The sequence below is a fragment of the Pan troglodytes genome, chromosome 9 (genome assembly GCF_028858775.2).
Source record: "Pan troglodytes isolate AG18354 chromosome 9, NHGRI_mPanTro3-v2.0_pri, whole genome shotgun sequence".
Taxonomy (NCBI): Eukaryota; Metazoa; Chordata; class Mammalia; order Primates; family Hominidae; genus Pan; species Pan troglodytes.
The window spans coordinates 47,854,645-47,875,839 of NC_072407.2; the positions used below are offsets into that span (position 1 = coordinate 47,854,645).

The window sequence follows — 21,195 nt, forward strand, 5'->3', positions numbered from 1 at the left end:
TTTAGTGGCAGATAAAAACAGCTTGAGGTTTTCAGGTGTTTTTCTAAGTTCTCTTCTGCGTTTGAAATGAAAAAAATGATGAGAAATTATAGCATTAAATGATTAGTTTATTATTTTGTTTCCATGGCTACAAATCAGGCAGATTGATGTAATGTGTGTGTTTTCTTCTCACTCCCACTCCCCTCCCAGACTTTTGTAGATTTTTTCTCTCAGTGCCTCCATGAGGAGTATAGGAGCAAGGGCGTCTTTGTGCAGGTGAGTGGAGTTTGTTTCACTTAAGTATCCCTGTTTTTGTGTGGTTTCCAGAGCAACTGTTGCTGTCTTGGCAATAACAAAAAAAATCATATTCCTAAGTAAGTGAACGTGACATTAGCACACCATTAAAAACATGGTTTCTTTTTCCTTAATGCACTTGTCTAGATTTTTAAAAAATTATCCCCTAGAATTTTCAAGTAGGGATACCTAAAGTGGAACTAAATGCAGTATAAATAGCTGAAGCATACTTTTTAAGTTCTTAGGGTTTTATTTTGAGAGACCGAGACTATCGGCATCTCTCTCTTTTTTAATTGTGGTAAAATAAACATAAAATTTACCATTTTCATCATTTTTAATATGCAGTTCAATGCCATTAAGTACATTCACATATCGTGCAACCATTGTCACCGTCCATGTCCAGAACTTTTTTCATCTTCCAAAACTGAAACTCTGTACCCATCAAACATGAACTCCCCATTTCCCCTTCCCTCCAGCCCCTGGCAACCACTAGTTGATTTTCTATCTCTATGAATTTGACTACTCTTAGTACCTCATATGGGTGGAATCATACAGTATTTGATCTTTTGTGACTGGATTATTTCACTTAGCATGTCTTCAGAGTTCATCCATGTTGAAGTATGTGTCGGAATTTTCTTCCTTTTCAAGGCTGAATAAAATGCCATTGTATATAGACCACATTTTGCTTATCCATTTACATGTCAGTGGGCATCTGGGTTGTTTCTACCTGTTGGGTATTGTAAATAATGCTAATATGAGCATGAGTGTACAAATATCTCTTGCAAACTCTGTTTTCAGTTCTTTTGTATATGTATACAGAAGTGGAATTGCTGGGTCATATGGTAATTCTGTTTTAAATTTTTTGAAGAACTTAGCTATTTTCCATGTCAGCTACACCAATTTACACTTCCACTGGCAGTGTGCAGAGTTCCAGTTTCTCCACATCTTCACCAACACTTGTTATTTTCTATTTTGTTTGTTTTTTGTAATAGCCATCATAACGGGTATGAAGTGGTATCTCATTGTGGTTTTGATTTGCTTTTCCCTGATGATTAGTGATATTGAGCATTTTTTCATGAGTTTATTTGGTCATTTGCCTATCACCTTTGAAGAAATGTCTATTCCAGTCCTTTGCATATGTTTAATAAAATCATGTTGTTTGGTTTCTTGTCATTGGGTTGTAGGAATGATCTATATATTCTGGATGTTGTCCCATTTTAGATACATGATTTGCAAAGATTTTCTCCCACTTCATGAGTTGCCATTTTATTCTGTCTTTAGTCTGCATAATATCTTTTTATTCACAAAAGTTTTTAATTTTGATGTAGTCCAGTTTATCTATTTTTTATTTTGTTGCTGGTGCTTTTGATGTCAAATCCAAGAAATGCTTGCCAAATCCAGTGTCATGAAGCTTTTCCCCTGTTTTCCTGTAAGAGTTTTCTAGTTCTAGCTCTTTGATCCATTTTGAGTTAACTTTTATATACCTTTGAGTTTATTATGTAGCTAGCAGATATAATGCTGTGAAAACACAAAATATGAGAGAAAGCAAATATAGGAGTTTTGGTGGTTGGCAATTTCAAATTAACCATTCTTCAATTGAAAGAAATAGTGTTTCCATGCTCAGGCACTTTTAAAAAATGTCTTGGGAGAAGTTGCAATTTGTACCTCTTTGCTGCTCCTGCCTATCAGCTACCCCACCTCTGTGCACGTCTGGTGTTCACTGTGGCTTTCATTCCTGTGAGGCAAGTATTTCACTTTTTGTATCCTGAAGCCACAAATGATCGATCAAAATAATAATAGTGAATATTTGAGTGGATACTTTTCAGGTACAGTGCTAAACACTTTAATATGTATCATTTCACTGCATCTCATAACAATCTCATACAACGGTGTGATGATGATGATGATTATTTTTAATTGCAGAAATTGGGGCTTAGAGAGGGTAAGCCACTTGCCCATGTTGAACTGGGACTCAAATCTGGGTCTGTTTGGCACTAAAGCCTTTGTTCTTAACCACTAGGCTACTTGCTCCAGGCCTGTAAGTCAACATTGAACACTTACTGGATCCATCTGTGCTCAGGGAGTGATGGAACCAGAAGGTGGTTGGTTAGTTCCATTTCCTCCTTTATGCCTGTAGAGCATCAAGATGGGCGTAAATGTCATGTAGATGTAACTTCTAAACCTTTTTATTGAGTAGATACTGGTGGGAGCTAAGTCACCTACTGTGAGATAGAATGGTAATGAAAGGAAGGGGGGATGACTGTTTCCTCATCTTCCAGGATCATCTAAGAGCCTGCTTCCTCTAAACCCCGACCTGAGCTTTCATCCAAGGGAAGCTTAGATGTCATAGCCACTTGGTGTTATTTCTGACTTGCAGCTTCCCATATATATAGGTTTCATTCGGAAGGACATGTGTTCTAGAATCCTGGATTTTATACTAAATTACTGTACTCTCTTTTTCCCCTTTCCTTGACACCAGTCATTTTAATGTTAGTAATGCGAATGTTCTATGTAGAATATGTTGTATTTTAGTAACAAGGACACCAGTAAAATGTTCTTGAGAAGCTATTACATTCCATGAGAAGGTATTCATGGGAAGGTATCACATACCAGGCAATGGTATACCATTTTCTTTCTGATGAATCTAATTGTAATCACACTATTAACTGAATAGTTTGTAAACACCTATTGCGACTAGGCAGGAATCCTAAAAAGGTCCATTGGTGATTGACTATAAGCAGAGTGACCAGAAGCTGTAAGTGTCTCAGTGACAGAAGGTAGCATTAGGCCTTGTGAACACAGACAATCAATTTCTAAAATTCCGTTAATAAGCAAGACTGTCTCCTCTCTCATTCTCACAACTTGTTTCCCTCAAAGATCTTTTCTCCAGATTTTCCACCTAGTAATCTGGTGTGACTAGAAGCTACTGTAAAAACACATTAGCATTTGTCTTCTGAAATATTTTATTTTGATAAACTTTTGTTTTTCCCTAATAATGAAGTATAAACTGTCATTTCATCCGTCATTGTGTTTTGTCATATGAATTCATTCAAGGTTTAAACTTTGAATGAATTTGATGAAAAAATAAAGACTCAAATGTTTGTGAGGGAAAGCACAGTCGTCATTCTGTGTGAATACATCAGAATGTTGAAGTAGAATAGAAAGAGAACCTCTTATTAATTCTGATCAAAGGGGCAAAAAAAATGTAGTCTAAATGAAGCTCAGAGTTAAAAATGATTGGTTTTTCTTTGGCGGTGTTTATGCCCACAAATTTTTTGGACTAGGAGTATTTATCAGCTGATTCTGCCTCGTACTCCAGCCCACACATGTTTCCTGGGTGATCTTATTAAAATACAAATCAGATAATGTTGCTTTCCTTCCTAGTCCTCCAGTGGCTGCCCATAAGGTTTAGGATTAAATTCGAACTCCACAAGGCCATCTCCTTTCTTGCCACTCCATTGTCCTCCCCGACGTTCAGGCCAGAGTGGACATCCCAGTGTCTAGTACATGCTCTGCCCTCTGAAGTGCCCATGACTGGCTCCTCTGTTGGCATCCTTTCCCCAACTCCTCTCCAGTTCTTCTCACTGTATCTCCTCCCAGCCCTATTTGCACCTGAACCCTATGGCCGCTGTCCCTCTCTCAAGGCTTGGGCCACAGTTCCCCTGCCCTGGAAAGCCTTCTCTCAGCTCCTTGGCACATTTGGTTAGGCCTTTCTTTGGGCTCTCATTGGAGCTCCTTGTATACCTCTCCCTGCTACTGTCTGGCCCTTCCCTGTCTCCCACTTCCATGTATTCTCGAGAACAGGGCTTTTTATCTTATTTGTCTCTGTGTTGCTGGCGGCACTTGTTGTTTGTGGTAAACGGGAGACCCACCTTTTCCATGGCATCACAGAAAACTCTGGTTGTGCATGGTCAAGCTTTGTGGTACACAGGCATCTGTTTTGATGGCTTTTTGAGCTTCTTCTATTGCTCCCATATATGCTCCTGGCCTTGAATTTTCAGCCTCTTTATCTGAATGGCTTCTAGACTAATGCTATGTGGCCATGTTTCCATTTTTTTCTAAGCCTTGCAAAGAATGCTATCTTTTTAGGTCTACCTCCGTGTGAATGTACATCAGATTGCTCTTTTGGGGATGGAAGAGGGTATATTGTTCAAATTCTAGATTGTTTCAGATTACTTCTTAATATTTTTCTTTTGCATTTCTCTCCCCATCTTTCCCTCAACTTCTTAACTTCTTTCCTATAATTTTATAAGATCATTTAAAATTGCCTTCAAGAATTCAGATTTGCCATTATATAATCATTTCCTGGGAATGCAAAAACACAGTAACAACAACAAGTGATGTAAATGCCCTGGAGGTGAATGATGGGCCTGAGAGACTATTTGATTTTGAACAGAGGATGAGAAGCACATTCTCAAGGAAACCTTATCATAAGTGTAGTCTGTTGATGAGGACTGTTTGTTCTCATTACCTTATAATTAAAGTCCAGTCAAAAAAAAAAAAAGACACTTGTGTCTTTCAAAAGGCAAAATTATTATAAGTCATTTGACTGGCTAGGTCGTGGGCCCTAGCCCTGGGCTCCTTCTGTCTACCCTGTACTGACTAGCAGTTAGTACTGAGCAAGCAGGAAGTAGCTAAGACTAAGACTAAATCCTAAAACTATACCTCTTGAACTCTTATTCTGCAAAATTTTCATAAGCCTTCTGGTTTTTAAAAAAATTATTTGGAAATAATTTCAAGTCTACAGAAAAGTTACAAGAATAAAAATAGTGCAGACAATACTCTGATACCCTTTGCTTAGATTTCTTACTGTTAACATTTTACTGCATTTGTCTTATCATTGGAGAGTAAGTGCAAACATTATGGTCCTTCAATTCTAAATTCTTGAGTGTGTACTTCTGAAAAATAAGGGGTTGTTTGTTTGTTTGTTTGTTTGTTGTTTGAAGACAGGTTCTCACTCTGTCACCCAGGCTGGAGTGTAGTGGAGCTATCATGGCTCACTAGAGCCTTGACCTCCCAGGCTCAAGTGATCCTCCCACCTCAGCCTCCTGTGTGGCTAGGACCGCAGGCACATGCCACCAAGCCTAGCATTTTTTGTTGAGACAGGGTCTCACTTTGTCACCTAGGCTGGTCTCAAACTCCTGAGCTCAAGTAATTCTCCCGCGTTGGCTTCCCAAAGTGCTGAGATTACAGGCGTGAGCCACCACACCCAACCAGAATAAGGATATTCTCATATGTAACCACAATACCCGTATCAACTCAGATTTAACAGTGATACAATAATTTTATCTAATGTATTATTTGTGTCCAATTTTAGATCTTACAATATTCTTTATCCTCTCCTCTTCCTCCACTAAAGAATGCAATCTAGGATCAGGTGTCATATTTAGTTGTCCTGTCTCTTTTATTTCCTTTAACCTGGGATATATCTAAAACCTTTGTGTTTCATGACAGTGACATTTTTTAAGAGTACAGTATTCCTCCTTTTTAATTATACATTCCTCATTTGGGGTTTCTTTGATGCTTCCTTAGAGAAACCCAAAAGTGAGATTCGGATTATGCTTTCCGGGCCAAAATATCACATATGTATGTGATGTTGTGTCGTCAGGGCCTCACGTGGGGAGACACAGAAGATCCATCTGCTCTTCATTGGTGGCGATGTTTCTGATCCCCCACTCTAGGTGTTACCCAACTTCTCTGCCATATAATTACTATTATTTCCCTTGCACTAACAAGCAACTGTGGGGAGACCCTAAAACTGTGCAAATATTTTGGCCCTTATCAAAATTTCCCCTAGATGTAGCATCAGTGATGTTTCTTCACAAACCTGCCTCATAAAGAGATTTTTGATGCTAAAGAATTCCTGAAGCCCTGCCTGGATATTTCGTCATTTCAAAATGAAAAGTCACAGCTAAAGCATGGTCACAGTGTCCTCAGTCCAGGCTGTGGTTTTATGAAAACTGCATTGGTCATCGGTGTGCCTTAAGGCAGAGAGGAAAGGACACTGAGCGTGGAGTCAGCAGACCAAGGTTTGAGTTCTGCCTTCAACATCCGGTGATCATCTGACCTACAGAAAGTTGCTTCATTACTTTATGCCTTAATCTCCCCTTCTGGCAAGTGGGATAAGTGATGTGAGATAAAAACACTCCAAGCTGGGAAATGATATATAAGGGTGAAGAAGAGAGGAAAGAGACTTATATTCATTGGATATCTACAATATGCCCAAGTTTTCACCTCATTTGTCAACTCATTTTACATAGATATTAACCTAGTCCCATTTTACAAATAGGAAACAGGATCAACAGGAGCCCTGTGCTGGGCACGGTGGCTCACACCTGTAATCCCAGCACTTTGGGAGGCTGAGGCAGGCAGATCACTTGAGGTCAGGAGTTCAAGGCCAGCCTGGCCAACATGGCGAAATCCCATCTCTCCTAAAAATACAAAAATTAGCCAGGTGTGGTGGTGCATGCCTATAAACCCAGCTACTGTAGGGGGCTGAGGCATGAAAATGGTTTTAACCTGGGAGGCAGAGGTTGCTGTGAGCTGAGATCACACCCCTGCATACTAGCCTGGGCAACAGAACAAGACTTTGTCTCAAAAAAATAAAAATAAAGAGGAGTCCTGAAACTTGCTTAAAGTCAATTTAGTTTATCAAACAGCTCCTGCCTGCTATTTATTAGACCCTTGGCTAGACATCTAGGAAACAAAGGTAAATAAGACCCAGTCCCTGTGCTGAAGGCACACACACAGAAAAGACAAATATTTAAACACATTACACCCACAGTAAGTCCAAAACTGGAGGTATATATCATGTTCCACATGTCTTCAGTCAAGAAATATTTAGAAAGCACCTAATAATCTGGCAAAAGGCACACAGAGCCTCTGCTGTGGTTGAATTTACATTTATTGGGAGGGAGACAGACATTAAACAAATCCACGAATAAGACAATTGTATAGAGTGATACGTTCTCGAGAAGAAACTAAAAAAGAGTGATATGTTCAAGAACATGGGGAAGTGTAGAGAATGTACCGATCTTGGTGTGAGTAACTCCGTCTGCAGTGCCATCCTGTTTCTCGAAGAGGTGTTGCTCTCCGTCACGCAGTTTCCTTCCTTTGACCTGGGAGGCCGGGTCTCTGGAAATGCTCTTAACAAGGAGATCATCTGCCAAGGGACACCATCCCCTGAGGTTTTCGTTACTAGAAGAAAGGTGGGGATGCAGATAGAGGCCATCTAAACCCAGAGAACTTTCAGCTGCCCTGAAAATGAAGTGGACTTTTTCATTCTTAGCAGGAGATTACAAAAGAATACTCCATTTACATTTGAACTTATTGTCCTGAAGAAATCCTCTGGGTGCCATGCACGGTGGCTCACGCCTGTAATCCCAGCATTTTGGGAGGCCAAGGCAGGAGGGTCACTTGAGCCCAGGAGTTTAACACCAGCCTGGGTAACATAGTGAGACACTGTCTCTACAAAAAATAGAAATACATTAGCTGGGCGTGGTGGTGCATGCCTGTGGTCCCAGCCACTCAGGAAGCTGAGACAGGAGAATCACTTGAGCCCAGGAGGTTGAAGGTGCAGTGAGCTGTGATGGTGTCACTGCACTCCAGCCTCGGTGATGGGTGGCAGAGCAAGACTCTGCCTCACAAAAAAAAAAAAAAAAGAGAAATCCTCTAGGCTCCATTCGCTTGTTACTACTTTCCAGTGCCTTTGTCTTGGTGATGAGAGTTGGTGGTTTTGTTAGTTCAGGTAAAAGTGTAGTTTTTAATCAGAATAGACTTGATTTGGGTTAATCCATGAAATTTAGAAAACAAATAGGACAAATTGAGATGAGAGAAAACACAATTTAAGAATTTTTTAATGAAAGAAGATATTCCTTCTTTGTATTTTTGTTACAGTATTTTATTGCTTAGGGTATTCATATAGTTCTATTGGGCTTCAAAGAACTAGAAAGCTAAATATTGAGAAACGGCTACCGGGATTACAAATATAAGTCTCCATCCTTTCTTCCTGTTAATTGCCGGTGACTATGAAAGGAGTTAATAGAGTGTGTCTTTTGTGCATACGGAGTCTAAATAGGGAGAGTTATAAAGCAATATAAAGATTCTCACTGGAAATGTTCATGTATGGCCAACTATACCAATTTTGAAAAATGGCTTAAGAATAGTAAAATTAGTCCTTTTGGGCTCATTGGACTCAGATCCCTTCCAACCAGCTGAATCTCGATTTTTTCAGTGATGTCCTTTTTTCTTGGCCATTTACAACAGTGTTGTACCACAAGACCTACAAGCTTAAGAGGTCCCTCCAAACCATTACATGTGTGTCCAGGAGAACTAAGATATTCAGTTGGTTACCTCAACAGTCAGATATTCTCCATGGAAAATGGCATTCTTATGCGTCTTATTGGATATAAAAAGTCAGCCAAGCTCTTCTTTCCAAATTCATTCTAAAAATATAGATTTTGGAAAACTTAGAAAATAATTGCTAATACATACTAAAGTTTCAAATCCCACACTCTTTAACTGATAATATTTTATTTAATTCTCATGATAGTATAATAAGGAAGATTCTATAGCCTCTAATTACAGAGGAAGAAACTAAGGCTCAGTCATTGAGGCTCAAGATCACACAACTAGTAAGTGGTCAAGCTGGAATTTGAATCCAAGTTGGTCTGATTATAACCAATGCTGATTTTCTTTTCCTGTTACCTTACCACCTCTATTTTCACATCCCAAACTTAATCCTTTAGGAAATCCTTGCAGCATACCCACTATTTGACTACTTCTCATGACCTCCACTACTACCACTCTATCTGAGCCACCATCGTAGCTTGTCCTGGACATTTTGCAGTATCTTACTATCTGGCCTTCCTATACCCATCGTGGTTTAACAGCCCCTATAGCCTACTCATAGCAGCCAGAATGATCTCTTTAAAATAAAATCCAGCTGGGCACAGTGACTCACACATGTAATCCCAACACTTTGGGAGGCTGAGATGTATGGATTGCTTGGGCTCATTGAGTTCAAGACCCGTCTGGGCAACATGGTGAAACCCTGTCTCTACAAAAAAATTAAAAAATTAGCCAGGCATGGTGGTGTGCACCTGTGGTCCTTGATACTTGGGAGGCTGAGGTGGGAGGATGGCTTGAGCCCGGGAGGTGGAGGTTGCAGTGAGCTGAGATCGCACCACTGCACTCCAGCCTGGGTGACAGAGCGAGACTATCTCAAACAAAACAAAACAAAACAAAAAAATCCAGTTACTTCACTGCTATGCTAAAAATTCTTCCTTGGCTTCTCATCTCTTTCACAATGAAACCATGAGTTTTTATGACCCTCAGTGTTCTGATTTCAAACTTCCACGTTATCATGTCCCCTCCCCACCCTCCTACTTCTGTGGCCTCCTTCCAATTCTGGAAACACTTTGAGGATGCCTTCACCTCAGGGCCTTTGCACTTGTTCCTTCAGTCTCAAAGGCTCTTCACCCAGATATTCTTTTGGCCAACCCCATCTGTTTGTTCAGATCTTTGGTTATAAGTCACCACATCAAAGGGGCCTTTCTTGAGAACTCACCTGCAGGCTCAGCCTCTATCAGCTCTTTTACCCAGGTATTTTTTTCATCTTGCTTTTTTATCATTGCCTGCCAATACTGTACACCTTTGTTTTAATTATTATTTGTTTGTGGTCTATATCCTTCTACTGAAATGTAAGCTCTGTAAGATTAGGGACTCTGTTTTTATTCACAATGAATTTTATTCATTAAGTTCCCATGCCTAAAACATTGTTCTAGTAGGTGCTCAGGAAATAGTTTAGTGTTAAGTGAATGCCTTTTGTGAGATTACACTGTTTTTCTTTTTGTTCCTTGAATGTTAACATACAAATTCCACATCTTTGGAGGTAGGTTATTTACAAGATTATCAGCCAACATTTATCAAGGATCTTTGTGTAGAGCACAATATTTTGAACTCCTTCATTTTGGATTTAGATGCTAAGATTTATATGTATTGTTATTACAGGGCCTTTTTTCATTGCTATATAACCAGGGATCTCTGCACCAGCAGAACAACTCCTTTTTCCTAAAATTTCTAGAAAGTCTAAGGGTTTCTGCCAAGTAGATAATCAAGGGCCTTTATATGGAAAAGCTAATTTCGTGGTCTGCAAGTAAAGTAATACACACTCCAAAACTATAATATAGGTGTATAATTATTTAAGTTTTTGTATACCAGATCCTGAAATCGTAGATGAATACACAGATTTCAGGAAATGGAGTTTTCCTAATATTCTTCATAGGAGCCCCAGCTTCTGCCTTAAGAGTGTGTGCTGGCTACACGGTTGAATTTAATGCTCGGTAAAGGCAGATGTGACACCATGTCTGAAATCTCATACTGTGCAAATACACTAGACCCTAGTGTATTCTGGGTCTTCATTTTCCCAGGTCTTTGTCATCTGATGTTCTGGTCATTTTTCAGTTGAAAAGCATGTTTAGTACACAGATGATGACACCTGAAAGATGCCCTACCATGTTAAGTTCCAAGGTTCAATCCCTGATTCTTGAATATCTGCCATGCAGTTTCAGGCATCTTTCTTTCCACTACTCCATGGCCATAAGCCTTCCTCTTCTGAATCAAGCCCCCTGAATTGTACTGTGAAGTCCAGTTATCTAAGCAAGCTGCTCCAGTGGGTGAGAAAAAAGATACCAAGTTGTCGGGCCTGGTGCGGTGGTTCATGCCTGTAATCCCAGCACTTGGGAGGCTGAGGCAGGCGGATCACCTGAGGTCGGGAGTTCGAGACCAGCCTGGCCAACATGAAGAAACTCCGTCTCTACTAAAAATACAAAATTAGCCGGGCGTGGTGGCAGGCGCCTGTAATCGCAGCTACTCAGGAGGCTGAGGCAGGGGAATTGCTTGAACCAGGGAGGTGGAGGTTGCAGTGAGCCGAGATGGCGCCACTGCACTCCAGGCTGGGTGACAGAGCGAGGCTCCATCTCAAGATACCAAGTTGTCTCCAGTGATTTTATTTTTTTTATTTTTATTGTTTTAAAATAGGCTGAGCAAGGAAGCACCAACAGCTTTGCTTTATGGCCTAATTAATTATTTGCCATGTGGGAATTCTAAATTTGAAGACCAGGATACTTGCCCACATCTGCAGCTCTCAAGGTCAGGTTGTTTCTGAGCTGGCAATATTTGTAATGGGAACTTGTTGAGCTTGAGCAACTTGAAAAATCTGTTCTGCCCACAATTTCCTATAAAAGTATGAGTATCTTCTTGACCTGTTTCCCATAATGTTTTCCTGAGTAAGCAGGAGAAATCAACTAATTATCCCTTGTTGGGTTTTTATTTAACAGTTGAAGGGTGTACCTAGATGGCTTTTTGATATCTAAGATATTTCTTTACTTTCATATAACTTGGAATATTTATTTTTAAATCATTGGCAAGTAGCTATAAGTATGCCTATTTAGATAGGTGCTCTTATGTATGCTTCAGAATTTCTAAAATTTTGGCTTAAACGTTCATATTATCAACTTCTTGGTGTAATTAATTTTCTGGATCATAGCAGTGGAAAGAGACCCCAGTACTCTTCTTCGGTGCTGTCCATAATGAAGTGTCTTTCACCAATTCATTCAATAGATATTAATTGTACCCCTGCTATGTACCAAGTACTGTTCTAAAACATTAAAATATATGAATATGACCAAGCCTTCATGGAGCTTGTGTTCTAGAAATGGATACCGCCCAGTGATTGGATTCAGTTTTCTGTACCGTTTTGCCTCCCTCCTGCCACTCTTCACACATTTCCAACATTTGAACCATCCTGAGCTATGCAGTTCCCTGAAAAACATCATGCTCTTCTGTGGCTCCTTTTCTTGGCTCCTGCTGTTCCCTTATTTGTTTACAATTAGGGAAATTCTTGCACTTCATTTAAGACTTAGCTCAAACGCTGTTTCGTCTTTGAACCCTCCACTAGGCCATGTTAACTGCCTTGATTTTAAACCATCGTGGAAATAAATATACTTTCTAGAAAAGAATTTACATTTCTTAGCTGGAAAAACATAACCCAACTTGGAATTCCTGAGTATGCGTCTCTTGTCCCCACCCCTTGATCTGGGGGTTCTCTAGACTAGCTCTATGGTTTAGCTGCATGAAGAGTTAACTTGTGGCACCACCAAGTGGTTCAGTCAGGCAGTGCAACTTAATTCTCCTACAAGATCAAAGCAGTCCAATTTATACCATGTTACATACGAAGGGAGGGAAGAAGATGGCAAAAAGGATGGACGAAAGGAACAAAAAATAATAATGCAGTTGAGAGGTATAATGATTAGACCATCTCTACCTCTAGAAGCTCAAAATCTTACAATACCTTTACCAGGCTTGTGATCTATATTTGGGTTTTTTTTTTTAATCTTCACTATTTTGTGACCTTTAAACCTAATGCATAGAAATGAGAACTGGTTTGCTTATGTTCCTTCATTATGTGAGATCAGAGTATTTACATATACTCTTTCTTTCCTTACTGCTCAACTTTGCTCTGGGAAATAACCTTTTCTTTACTGACCCATTGTGAGAGCCTCACTGAACTCTGCATTTCCTACTCAGTCTGAGTCGGAGATCTCACCCTAGTGTGTGCTCTCATAGACTATATCCTTGTGGCAAAATGGTCCTTAAAAGATGTGACAAAAAAATTTTTTTTCTAAGTGAGGAATAAATATATAGTGATAATCCCAGTAAACAAATTCTCAGAAATCAAAAGTTACCTAATCAAAGTTGGCTCAAATATTGAAGTACTTCATACTTAGTATGAGTTTGTGGCTGCAGCAACAAGGAAAGAGGAAGATAGAGAGTGACAGCACTCCATCTGGGGTTCTTGGTTCTAATGAAGAGGCTGAGGTTTCATCTAACCTGTCAAGGAGAGTGGGTTGCATTTCTTGACTTAGACTTTGGAGTGGGAAAAATGCAAAGCACACACGTACATAAAAACCCAGAGACGGCCGGGCGCAGTGGCTCACGCCTGTAATCCCAGCACTTTGGAGGCCGAGGTGGGTGCATCACAAGGTCAGGAGATGAGACCATCCTGGCTAACATGGTGAAACCCCGTCTCTACTAAAAATACAAAAAATTAGCCAGGCGTGGTGGCGGGCGCCTGTAGTCCCAGCTACTGGGGAGGCTGAGGCAGGAGAATGGTGTGAACCCAGGAGGCGGAACTTGTGGTGAGCAGAGATCGCGCCACTGCACTCCAGCTTGGGGACTCTCGCTGAGACTCTGTCTCAAAAAAAAAAAAAAAAAAACCCAGAGACATGGGACCACTCCTTCTAGGTCTCAGCAGGAAGGAAATCCATAGAATGGAACAGATCTCAATTTGATTGAAATTTTAAGATTTTGACCACCATGTGTTAGAACCATTCCTTTTCTTTAATGGAAGTGTCATTGGGCCAAGCGTGGTAGCTCACACCTGTCATCCTGACACTTGGGGAGACTGAAGTGGGGGGATCACATGAGCCCAGAAGTTTGAGACCAGCCTGGGCAGCATGTTGAAACCTTGTCTCTACAAAAAAAATTTTAAATTAGCTGGGCATGGTGATGCACGCCTGTGGTTCCAACTACTCAGAAGGCTGAGACAGAAGGATCACTTGAGCCCAAGAGCTCAAGGCTGCAGTGAGCTATGATCGTGCCACCGCACTCCAGCCTAAGCAACAAGCAAAACCCTGCCTCAAAAAAAAAAGAAGAAAAAGAAAAAAAGAAGTATCATTGCAGTGATACTTCACACATGTGAGATAAACAATACATTCACTCTTTGTTGAACTACCATGCCCAGTTTATTTCAAACTACAGAAGGACCTCTTGTATCATGACTCAGGACTTGTTACAATAGGGTTTCCTTATACTCTGTGTTGAATCACATCCAAAATGCAGCAAGCTTAAGCAATAAAGAACCTAACATTATTGAAGCTCTAAAGGTCATGTCCAGATTTGTCACCCTACACCCATCCAGTCAGGTGTCTTTTAGTTACCCAAACAGTTTCCATATTGTTAGACTGTGTTCCCTCTAAAAAAGAAAAAAAGGGAGGTGGTTCTATCTTATCAATAAAATTGTTTATAAAACTCAGAAGTAGAATGGTGAGAAACTAGGGAAGAAAAGTAGTAACGCAAGTCTGAGAAATAAGATGTCTATTTTAGAAGGATCAAAGCTGATAGAACAAGCTTAATTAGCCATAAATTATGGAGAAAGTTGGCATTATCCCATTAGAAGAATAAAGTATCAAAGATCTCCTACTTGGTGGTTCTGTCTCAATGTTGAGTTTACTAAGTGTGAAAAGTATCCTATCCTGAATCTGTGCTCTCTGGATTATTTAATGCTTTCCTTTTTAAAGGTTCAAAAAGGTAGATTTCTGCTTATTTTTAATACTTTCTCTGGTCTCAAACTCTGTTTTATTGAGAGATTGATTTGTTACAATTTGTTTTATGGTATCATGTGTTCTATCAAGTTGGCTTTAGATAGCCACTTCTCTTTTCTTCTCTCTCTGTAAAGATACAGATGTTTCTACCACTAAGAGCAGTCAAGCACCACTGTACATTCTGAGTTTGTGGCCTTACTAATCAATGGCATGTTTTCTGGGGTGGGTGTTACCTTTCTAGAGTGTTCTGCCATACTTCGTAGCTACAAAACTGGCTAAAATCCGGAAGCCAACTTTGGATAAGCCCTCTCCGGAGACGTTTGTGAAGTCTGCAATTAAAACAGTCGGCCTGCAATCCCGAACCAATGGATACCTGATCCATGCTCTTATGGTAGGTAGATTTTTTGAATCGCAAATCAGTACTTTCTGGCTTGGGGTTTCTTTCCCATTGAGTTACAGGATAGTATGTAATAGATTAGCACATATACATTGTCCGGCCATAGTAACAAGACATCTATATCTTGTTATAATTATAATGGTCGTATACCCAAGAACTTTAAAATCTACCTATAAATAAAAACAACACTATAATAAAACATTAAATCATATGCTTCAATTTAACCCAAATTGTAGGCTATAATTACATATCTCTCTCATTCTGTTTCCCTAGGGCTCGATAATCTCAAACCTGCCTTCTTGGATTTATTTGAAAATAGTCATGAATATGAACAAGTCTACACGGGCTCACTATCTGAAGAAAACCAAGAAGAACTAAGCATTGATAACTGCATTGTAACTTGGCCAGATGCTCCAGCATATGCACGTTCACTGCAAAGCACCCTACTGGTTTTGAAAATCTGACCTTGTGATTTCAATAGTTATTAACATGACTAAATATTATCTTAATTAAGAGGAAAATAGAAGTTGCTTTTAGGGGTTTCTGACATATATTCTGGATACTATCCGAGGTAATTTTGAAGTTTAATATAAATGCTCATATCAAATGAATATAGAACTAATATTGTCGGGAACAGCTAATAGAAAGGAATACTATTATAGCAAATCACAGAATGATAGACTTAAGCATAAAACTTGGCAGTTTTATCTGCTTCAAAATGCCATTGATCATTATTCCTGTATTTTCTCTGAAACTGATTATAAAAACCAATGTCCAGCTACTCTTTTGTTTTTGACACTTGAAGAAATGGAGATCGATTTGATTTGTTTATAAGCAGACACACTGCAATTTACAAAGATCTCTTTACGGTTTTATAAAATTATCTTCCAGTTTGTACATTTATATGGAATTGTTCTTTATCAAGGGTAGCTAATGACATGAAAATAATTGTGAAATATGGAATTATTTCTGACACATGAAGCCCACTAAACTATGCTTTCTTATAATGCATATTTCTTCTCAGTTTAAATGTATGTAAATATCGAAGCTATATGGTATGATTTATAAAGATAAATGGGCCAAAGTGTACATTGAGACTGGTAGCCATCTATGGTACCACTGAAACCCTGACCCAGAAAAGTGGCTTGCTTGGACACCCAGCTGCCTTTGTTTCTGCATTAAACCAATATTGATCACACATATGACACAGGCTAGTCCTATAAAAGTAATGACTTCATAGAAATGGCATTATAATTTTTAAGTTGATACTCTACAGGTAGCTATTGATATAATTAGTTTTAATAAAACATGCTGCAACCATGGTATACAACAAAAATACATTTCTTTGGTGATTGAAATTAAGGCCGTATTTACAATGACTTAATATAAGACTGACTTTTATCCTGCTTCATAACTTGTATGGAGAACTCACCAAGAAAGAATTCAATACTGTGAAATATGCAGCAAGAAGATTGGTCTTTACCTAGGCTGTGTTTCCTAAGCTCTGAGTTTTAAGCACCAGTAGATTTGTATTAAAAGAAAAAAAAATGGGACCTTAGCTTCTGGCTTTTAATTTTGCCAGCTAAGGACATAAAACAAAAATAAACAAACAAAAACAAATAGCCATCTGCTATCAGCATCATTATGTAAAAGAAAATATATTTTAGCCCCTAAAATTAGGAAGAATGTAATCTCAGAATAAAGGTTGTCATTTAAGTTGAATAAATATATAGCTTTATGAAAAACACATTGTTTGCCCTTTTTTCCTCTCATTTCATTGTAGAAATGGTGACACCACAATGACCTGGACAGTATTTTATCTGCTTTCACACATTGGTTGGTTAGTTGGTTGATTGGTTGGTTGGTTGGTTGGTGAGTTGGTTTTAGTGTAGTGGTGGTAGATAGAGGAGGGATTCTCTTGCAAGTATACAAAATACTCTCTTTTTCTTTTATCCCAGTTAGAAAATAGTTGTAGGCTAAGCACAGTGGCTTACACCTGTAAACTCAATGCTTTGGGAGGCTGAGACAGGAGGATTGCTTGAGCCCGGGAGTTCAAGCCCAGCCCGGGAAACATAGCAAGCTCTTGTCTCTACAAAAAAATTAAAAAATAAAAAATTAGCCAGGTGTGGTGGCACACACCTGTAGTCCCAGCTACTTGGAAGGCTGAGGCAGGAGGATTGCCTGAGCCCAGGGATTAGAAGCTACCGTGAGCTATGATTGAACTACTACTGCACTCCAGTCTGAGTGACATAGTAAGACCCTGTCTCAAAAAAAGAAAGCAGTTGTAATTCTGGCTAGAAAATCCCTTAAGAATTTCAAAACTTCTGAGCTGTGGCTTTGATTGCTTCAACTTGGCAAGCACCCACTTGTATTTGACACTCCAGGGTGAAGGTGATGACGTAAAAATGTATTTTTCTAGGCACATGAAAAGAAAAATTATGTTAAAAGAGAAAACAGTATACTCCAAACCTTCAAAATAGTCAAGTAAAAATTTCAGACTTAACTTTATGTTGACTTGATTTTATGTTCTAATGCATACTAGATAAGATTTGAACACAGACGGGCCAGGCGCAGTGGCTCATGCCTGTAATCCCAGCACTTTGGGGAGGCTGAGGCCAGCTGATCATGAGGTCAGGAGTTCAAGACCAGCCTGGCCAACATGGTGAAACCCTGCCTCTAAAAAAAATACAAAAATTAGCTGGGCTCAGTGGTGCATGCCTGTAGTCCCAGCTACTCAGGAGGCTGAGGTGGGAGAATCCCTTGAACCTGGGAAGCGGAGGTTGCAGTGAGCCGAGATTGTGCCACTGCACTTCAACCTAGGCGACAGAGTGAGACACCATCTCAAAAAGAAAAAAAAAGAAAGAAAGAAAAGAAAAGAAAAAGGTTTGAATGCAGAAAGACTAGAGTAGACAAGAATCACTTCTCCATTCTTGGTTATATTTCCTTATCTTTATACACTACTGAAATCAGTTTGTTTCAAGTATTTTACCTGGGATTCTTGCATCTACATGAAATTGGCCTGCAGTCTGCCTTTCTTACACTTTTTTGGTCAGTTTATGGTGTCAAGATTATAACTCCATTAAATGAATTGGAAAGTGTTGCCTATTTTCCTGTTCTCCATAAGAATTTGCAAAAGATTGGAATGATCTGTTTGTTAAAAGTTTATAAAGCTCTCTGGCCCTAGTATTTATTGGTGGGAAGACTTTAACTACTATAATTAGACTATTCAGGAATTCTATTTTTTTCTTGAGTCAATTTTGAAAAAAAATCTAAGCATTTACCCATTTTACAATTTATTAGCATAAAGTAGCTTAAGGAATTTTCTTATTTCTAAACCTCTCCTGGATATGCATACTTCCTTTTCTGATACTGTTTGTATCTTCTCACTTTCTTTTCCTTGGCCGTTTTACCAGAAGTTTGTCTATTTTATTTTTTTAAAGAACCAATCTTAGCTTTGTTCATTCTCTCTGCCCTTCTCTTTTATGTTCTGCTTTCTGATGGTTTGTTCTGTTGTTTTCTCATTTCATAAATTGGACATTTAACTCATTCATGTTCAAGGTTTTTTCTATTTTTAGTAAGTATCTGAGTTTATTTGAATTACCTCCTTTGCTTCACCCCATGATTGAGTGTATGCATGTATACAAACATGTATATATACACATTTGTATTGCTTTTCCATTTATATCTTTACATTATGATTTATTTGACCTGTTAATTATTTTACAGTATTTTTAAATGCACAGACTTAAGAGTTTTATAAATGTATTTCCTTTTCAAAAAAATTTTGTAATGTTAATATCACTATTAATAAGACAATTTTATATTTTGTGAATCCTGATAAAATGTGCTGAAGACACAACATTAATTATGTGATATTCCTGCCAAAAATGCATAACATGAACATAGTAGAGAGAAATATCAGAAAAAGATAAAATGAGGAATATCCTACAAAGTTCCCAGCCTATACTTCTCAAAAATTTCACGTTAAAGGAGACTAAAGTGACGTGACAAGTACCTGCAGCACGTGTTTCTGGACTGGATCTTGGTCAAGAAAGCATTTTTTAAACTTTTGTTCTTTCGGACATTTTTGAGACATTCGGTAAAATTTGAGTAAGGTCTGTAAATTATTAATAGCATTATATCAGTGTGACTTCCTGATTTTGATAATAATGTCATGGTTCCTTGAAAAAGTCCTTGTTTTTTAGGAAATAGACACTGGAGCTTTTAGGGTTAATGGAATATTGATATACAACTGAATCACAAAAGGTTTAGGAAAAATTATAGAGAGAGAAAATGGTAGAGTAAATGGGGTCAGATGTTAACCTTTGGAAAATCTATGTGGAGGTATATGGATACTTTGTACTGTTTTGCAGATTTACTGTAAATCTGGAATCATTTCAGAATAGAAAGTTTAAAAATAGCTTTTGTTGTTGGTTCTAACTAATTGCATGTGGTCAAAGAACATGCGAGTATGATAAAGCTTGGGCAAATTTTTATAGCCTTTCTCTGCCTCAGCTTTACCATCTGAAAAATGGAAATAATAGCACCTATGTCATATATTGTTTGAGAGGAAGTTAAGACACTTAAAGTACTGAGAACTCATCCAGGCACAAGTATATAAATATATGTTGTAGTAGGCTGAATAATGGCCCCCAAGACATCAGGTCCTAATCCATGAACTCTATGTTACCTTACGTGGAAATGAGGTGTTTGCAGATGTGATTAAATTGGAGATCTTGAGATGGGGAGATTTTCTTGGATTATCTAGGTAGGTCCTAAATGCAATCACAAGTGTCTTTAATCAGAGGCAGGGAGATTGCAGACAGAAGAGGAGAAGGCAGTGTGATCATGAAGGTGAGGACTGGAGTGATGCAGCCACAAACCAAGGAATATCAGTAGCCACAAAAAAAAAAAAAAAAAAAAAAAGGAAGGGTCAAGGAACAGATTCTCTCCTAGAAATTCTGGAGGATGAAGCATCCCACCAACAATTTGATTTTGGTGTAGTAACACTCATTTTGGACTTCTGGTCTCCAGGGAACCGTGAGAATAAATTTCTGTTGTTTTAAACCACTGAGTTTGTGATAAATTTGTTCCAGCAGCCCCAGGAAACACAAATGTAAATTGTATTACCTATTAGAGGTTTTGTTTGTTTGTTTAGTGTCAGGGTCTCCCTCTGTTGCCCAGATTGGAGTGCAGTGGCGTGACCATGGCTCACTGCAGCCTCAAACTCCTGGGCTCTTGCAAGTGATCCTCCCTCTTCAGCCTCCTGAATAGCTAGGACTATAGGCACTGGCTTTATAATTTTTATTTTTAAAGATGGGGGTCTCAGTATGTTGCCCAGGCTGGTCTTGAACACCTGGCCTCCTGCAATCCTGCCTCAGCCTCCCAAGTAGCTAGGATTCTAGGCATGAGTCATCACACCTAGCTAGAAAATTTTTGAGACTTGTTTTACGTCCAGGTGTGGCCACTTTTTTTTCCTTTTTTTTTTTTTTTGAGACACGGTCTTGCTCTGTCGCCAGGCTGGAGTGCAGTGGCACGATCTCAGCTCACTGCAACCTCCGCCTCCCGGGTTCAAGCGATTCTCCTGCCTCAGCCTCCCGAGTAGCTGGGATTACAGGCGTCCGCCACTACTCCCAGCTAATTTTTTATATTTTTAGTAGAGACGGGGTTTCACCATGTTGGCCAGGCTGGTTTCAAACTCCTGACCTCGTGATTCGCCCGCCTCGGCCTCCCAAAGTGCTGGGAGTACAGGCGTGAACCACCGCACCCAGCCACAGCATGGCCAGTTTTTTAAGTGTTTCACATGTGCTTCCTAATTATTTTTCCTTTTTTTTTTTTTTTTGGAAACTGGTCTCACTGTGTCCCCTAGGCATGTACGATGGCATGATCCTGGCTCACTGCAGCCTCAACATCCTGGGCTTAAGCAGTCCTCCCACCTCAGCCTCCTGAGTAGCTGGGTATGTTGCCCAAGCTGGTCTGGAACTCCTGGGCTTAAATGATCCTCCGGCCTTGGCCTCCCGAAGTGTTGGGATTACAGGCGTAAGCCAAGGCACCTGGCCTCTGATTGTTTTCTACATATGTGGCACTGCTTGTTAATTGTGTTGTTCACATCTTTCATATCTTTACTAACTTTTGTCTGAC

General features: G+C 39.3%; 1 protein-coding gene across 1 annotated transcript in view; it reads left to right on the top strand.

The window, feature by feature from the left end:
* Nucleotides 1-16,799, top strand: part of HSD17B12 (hydroxysteroid 17-beta dehydrogenase 12) — a 175,053-nt gene extending 158,254 nt beyond the window's left edge. Inside the window, exons 9-11 of the mRNA XM_001158375.7 lie at nt 190-255; nt 14,899-15,048; nt 15,328-16,799. Of these exons, the coding sequence (XP_001158375.3) occupies nt 190-255; nt 14,899-15,048; nt 15,328-15,432 (321 nt within the window). The 3' untranslated portion in view covers nt 15,433-16,799. The remainder of the gene's footprint in view (nt 1-189; nt 256-14,898; nt 15,049-15,327) is intronic.
* Nucleotides 16,800-21,195: the final 4,396 nt, after the last annotated feature.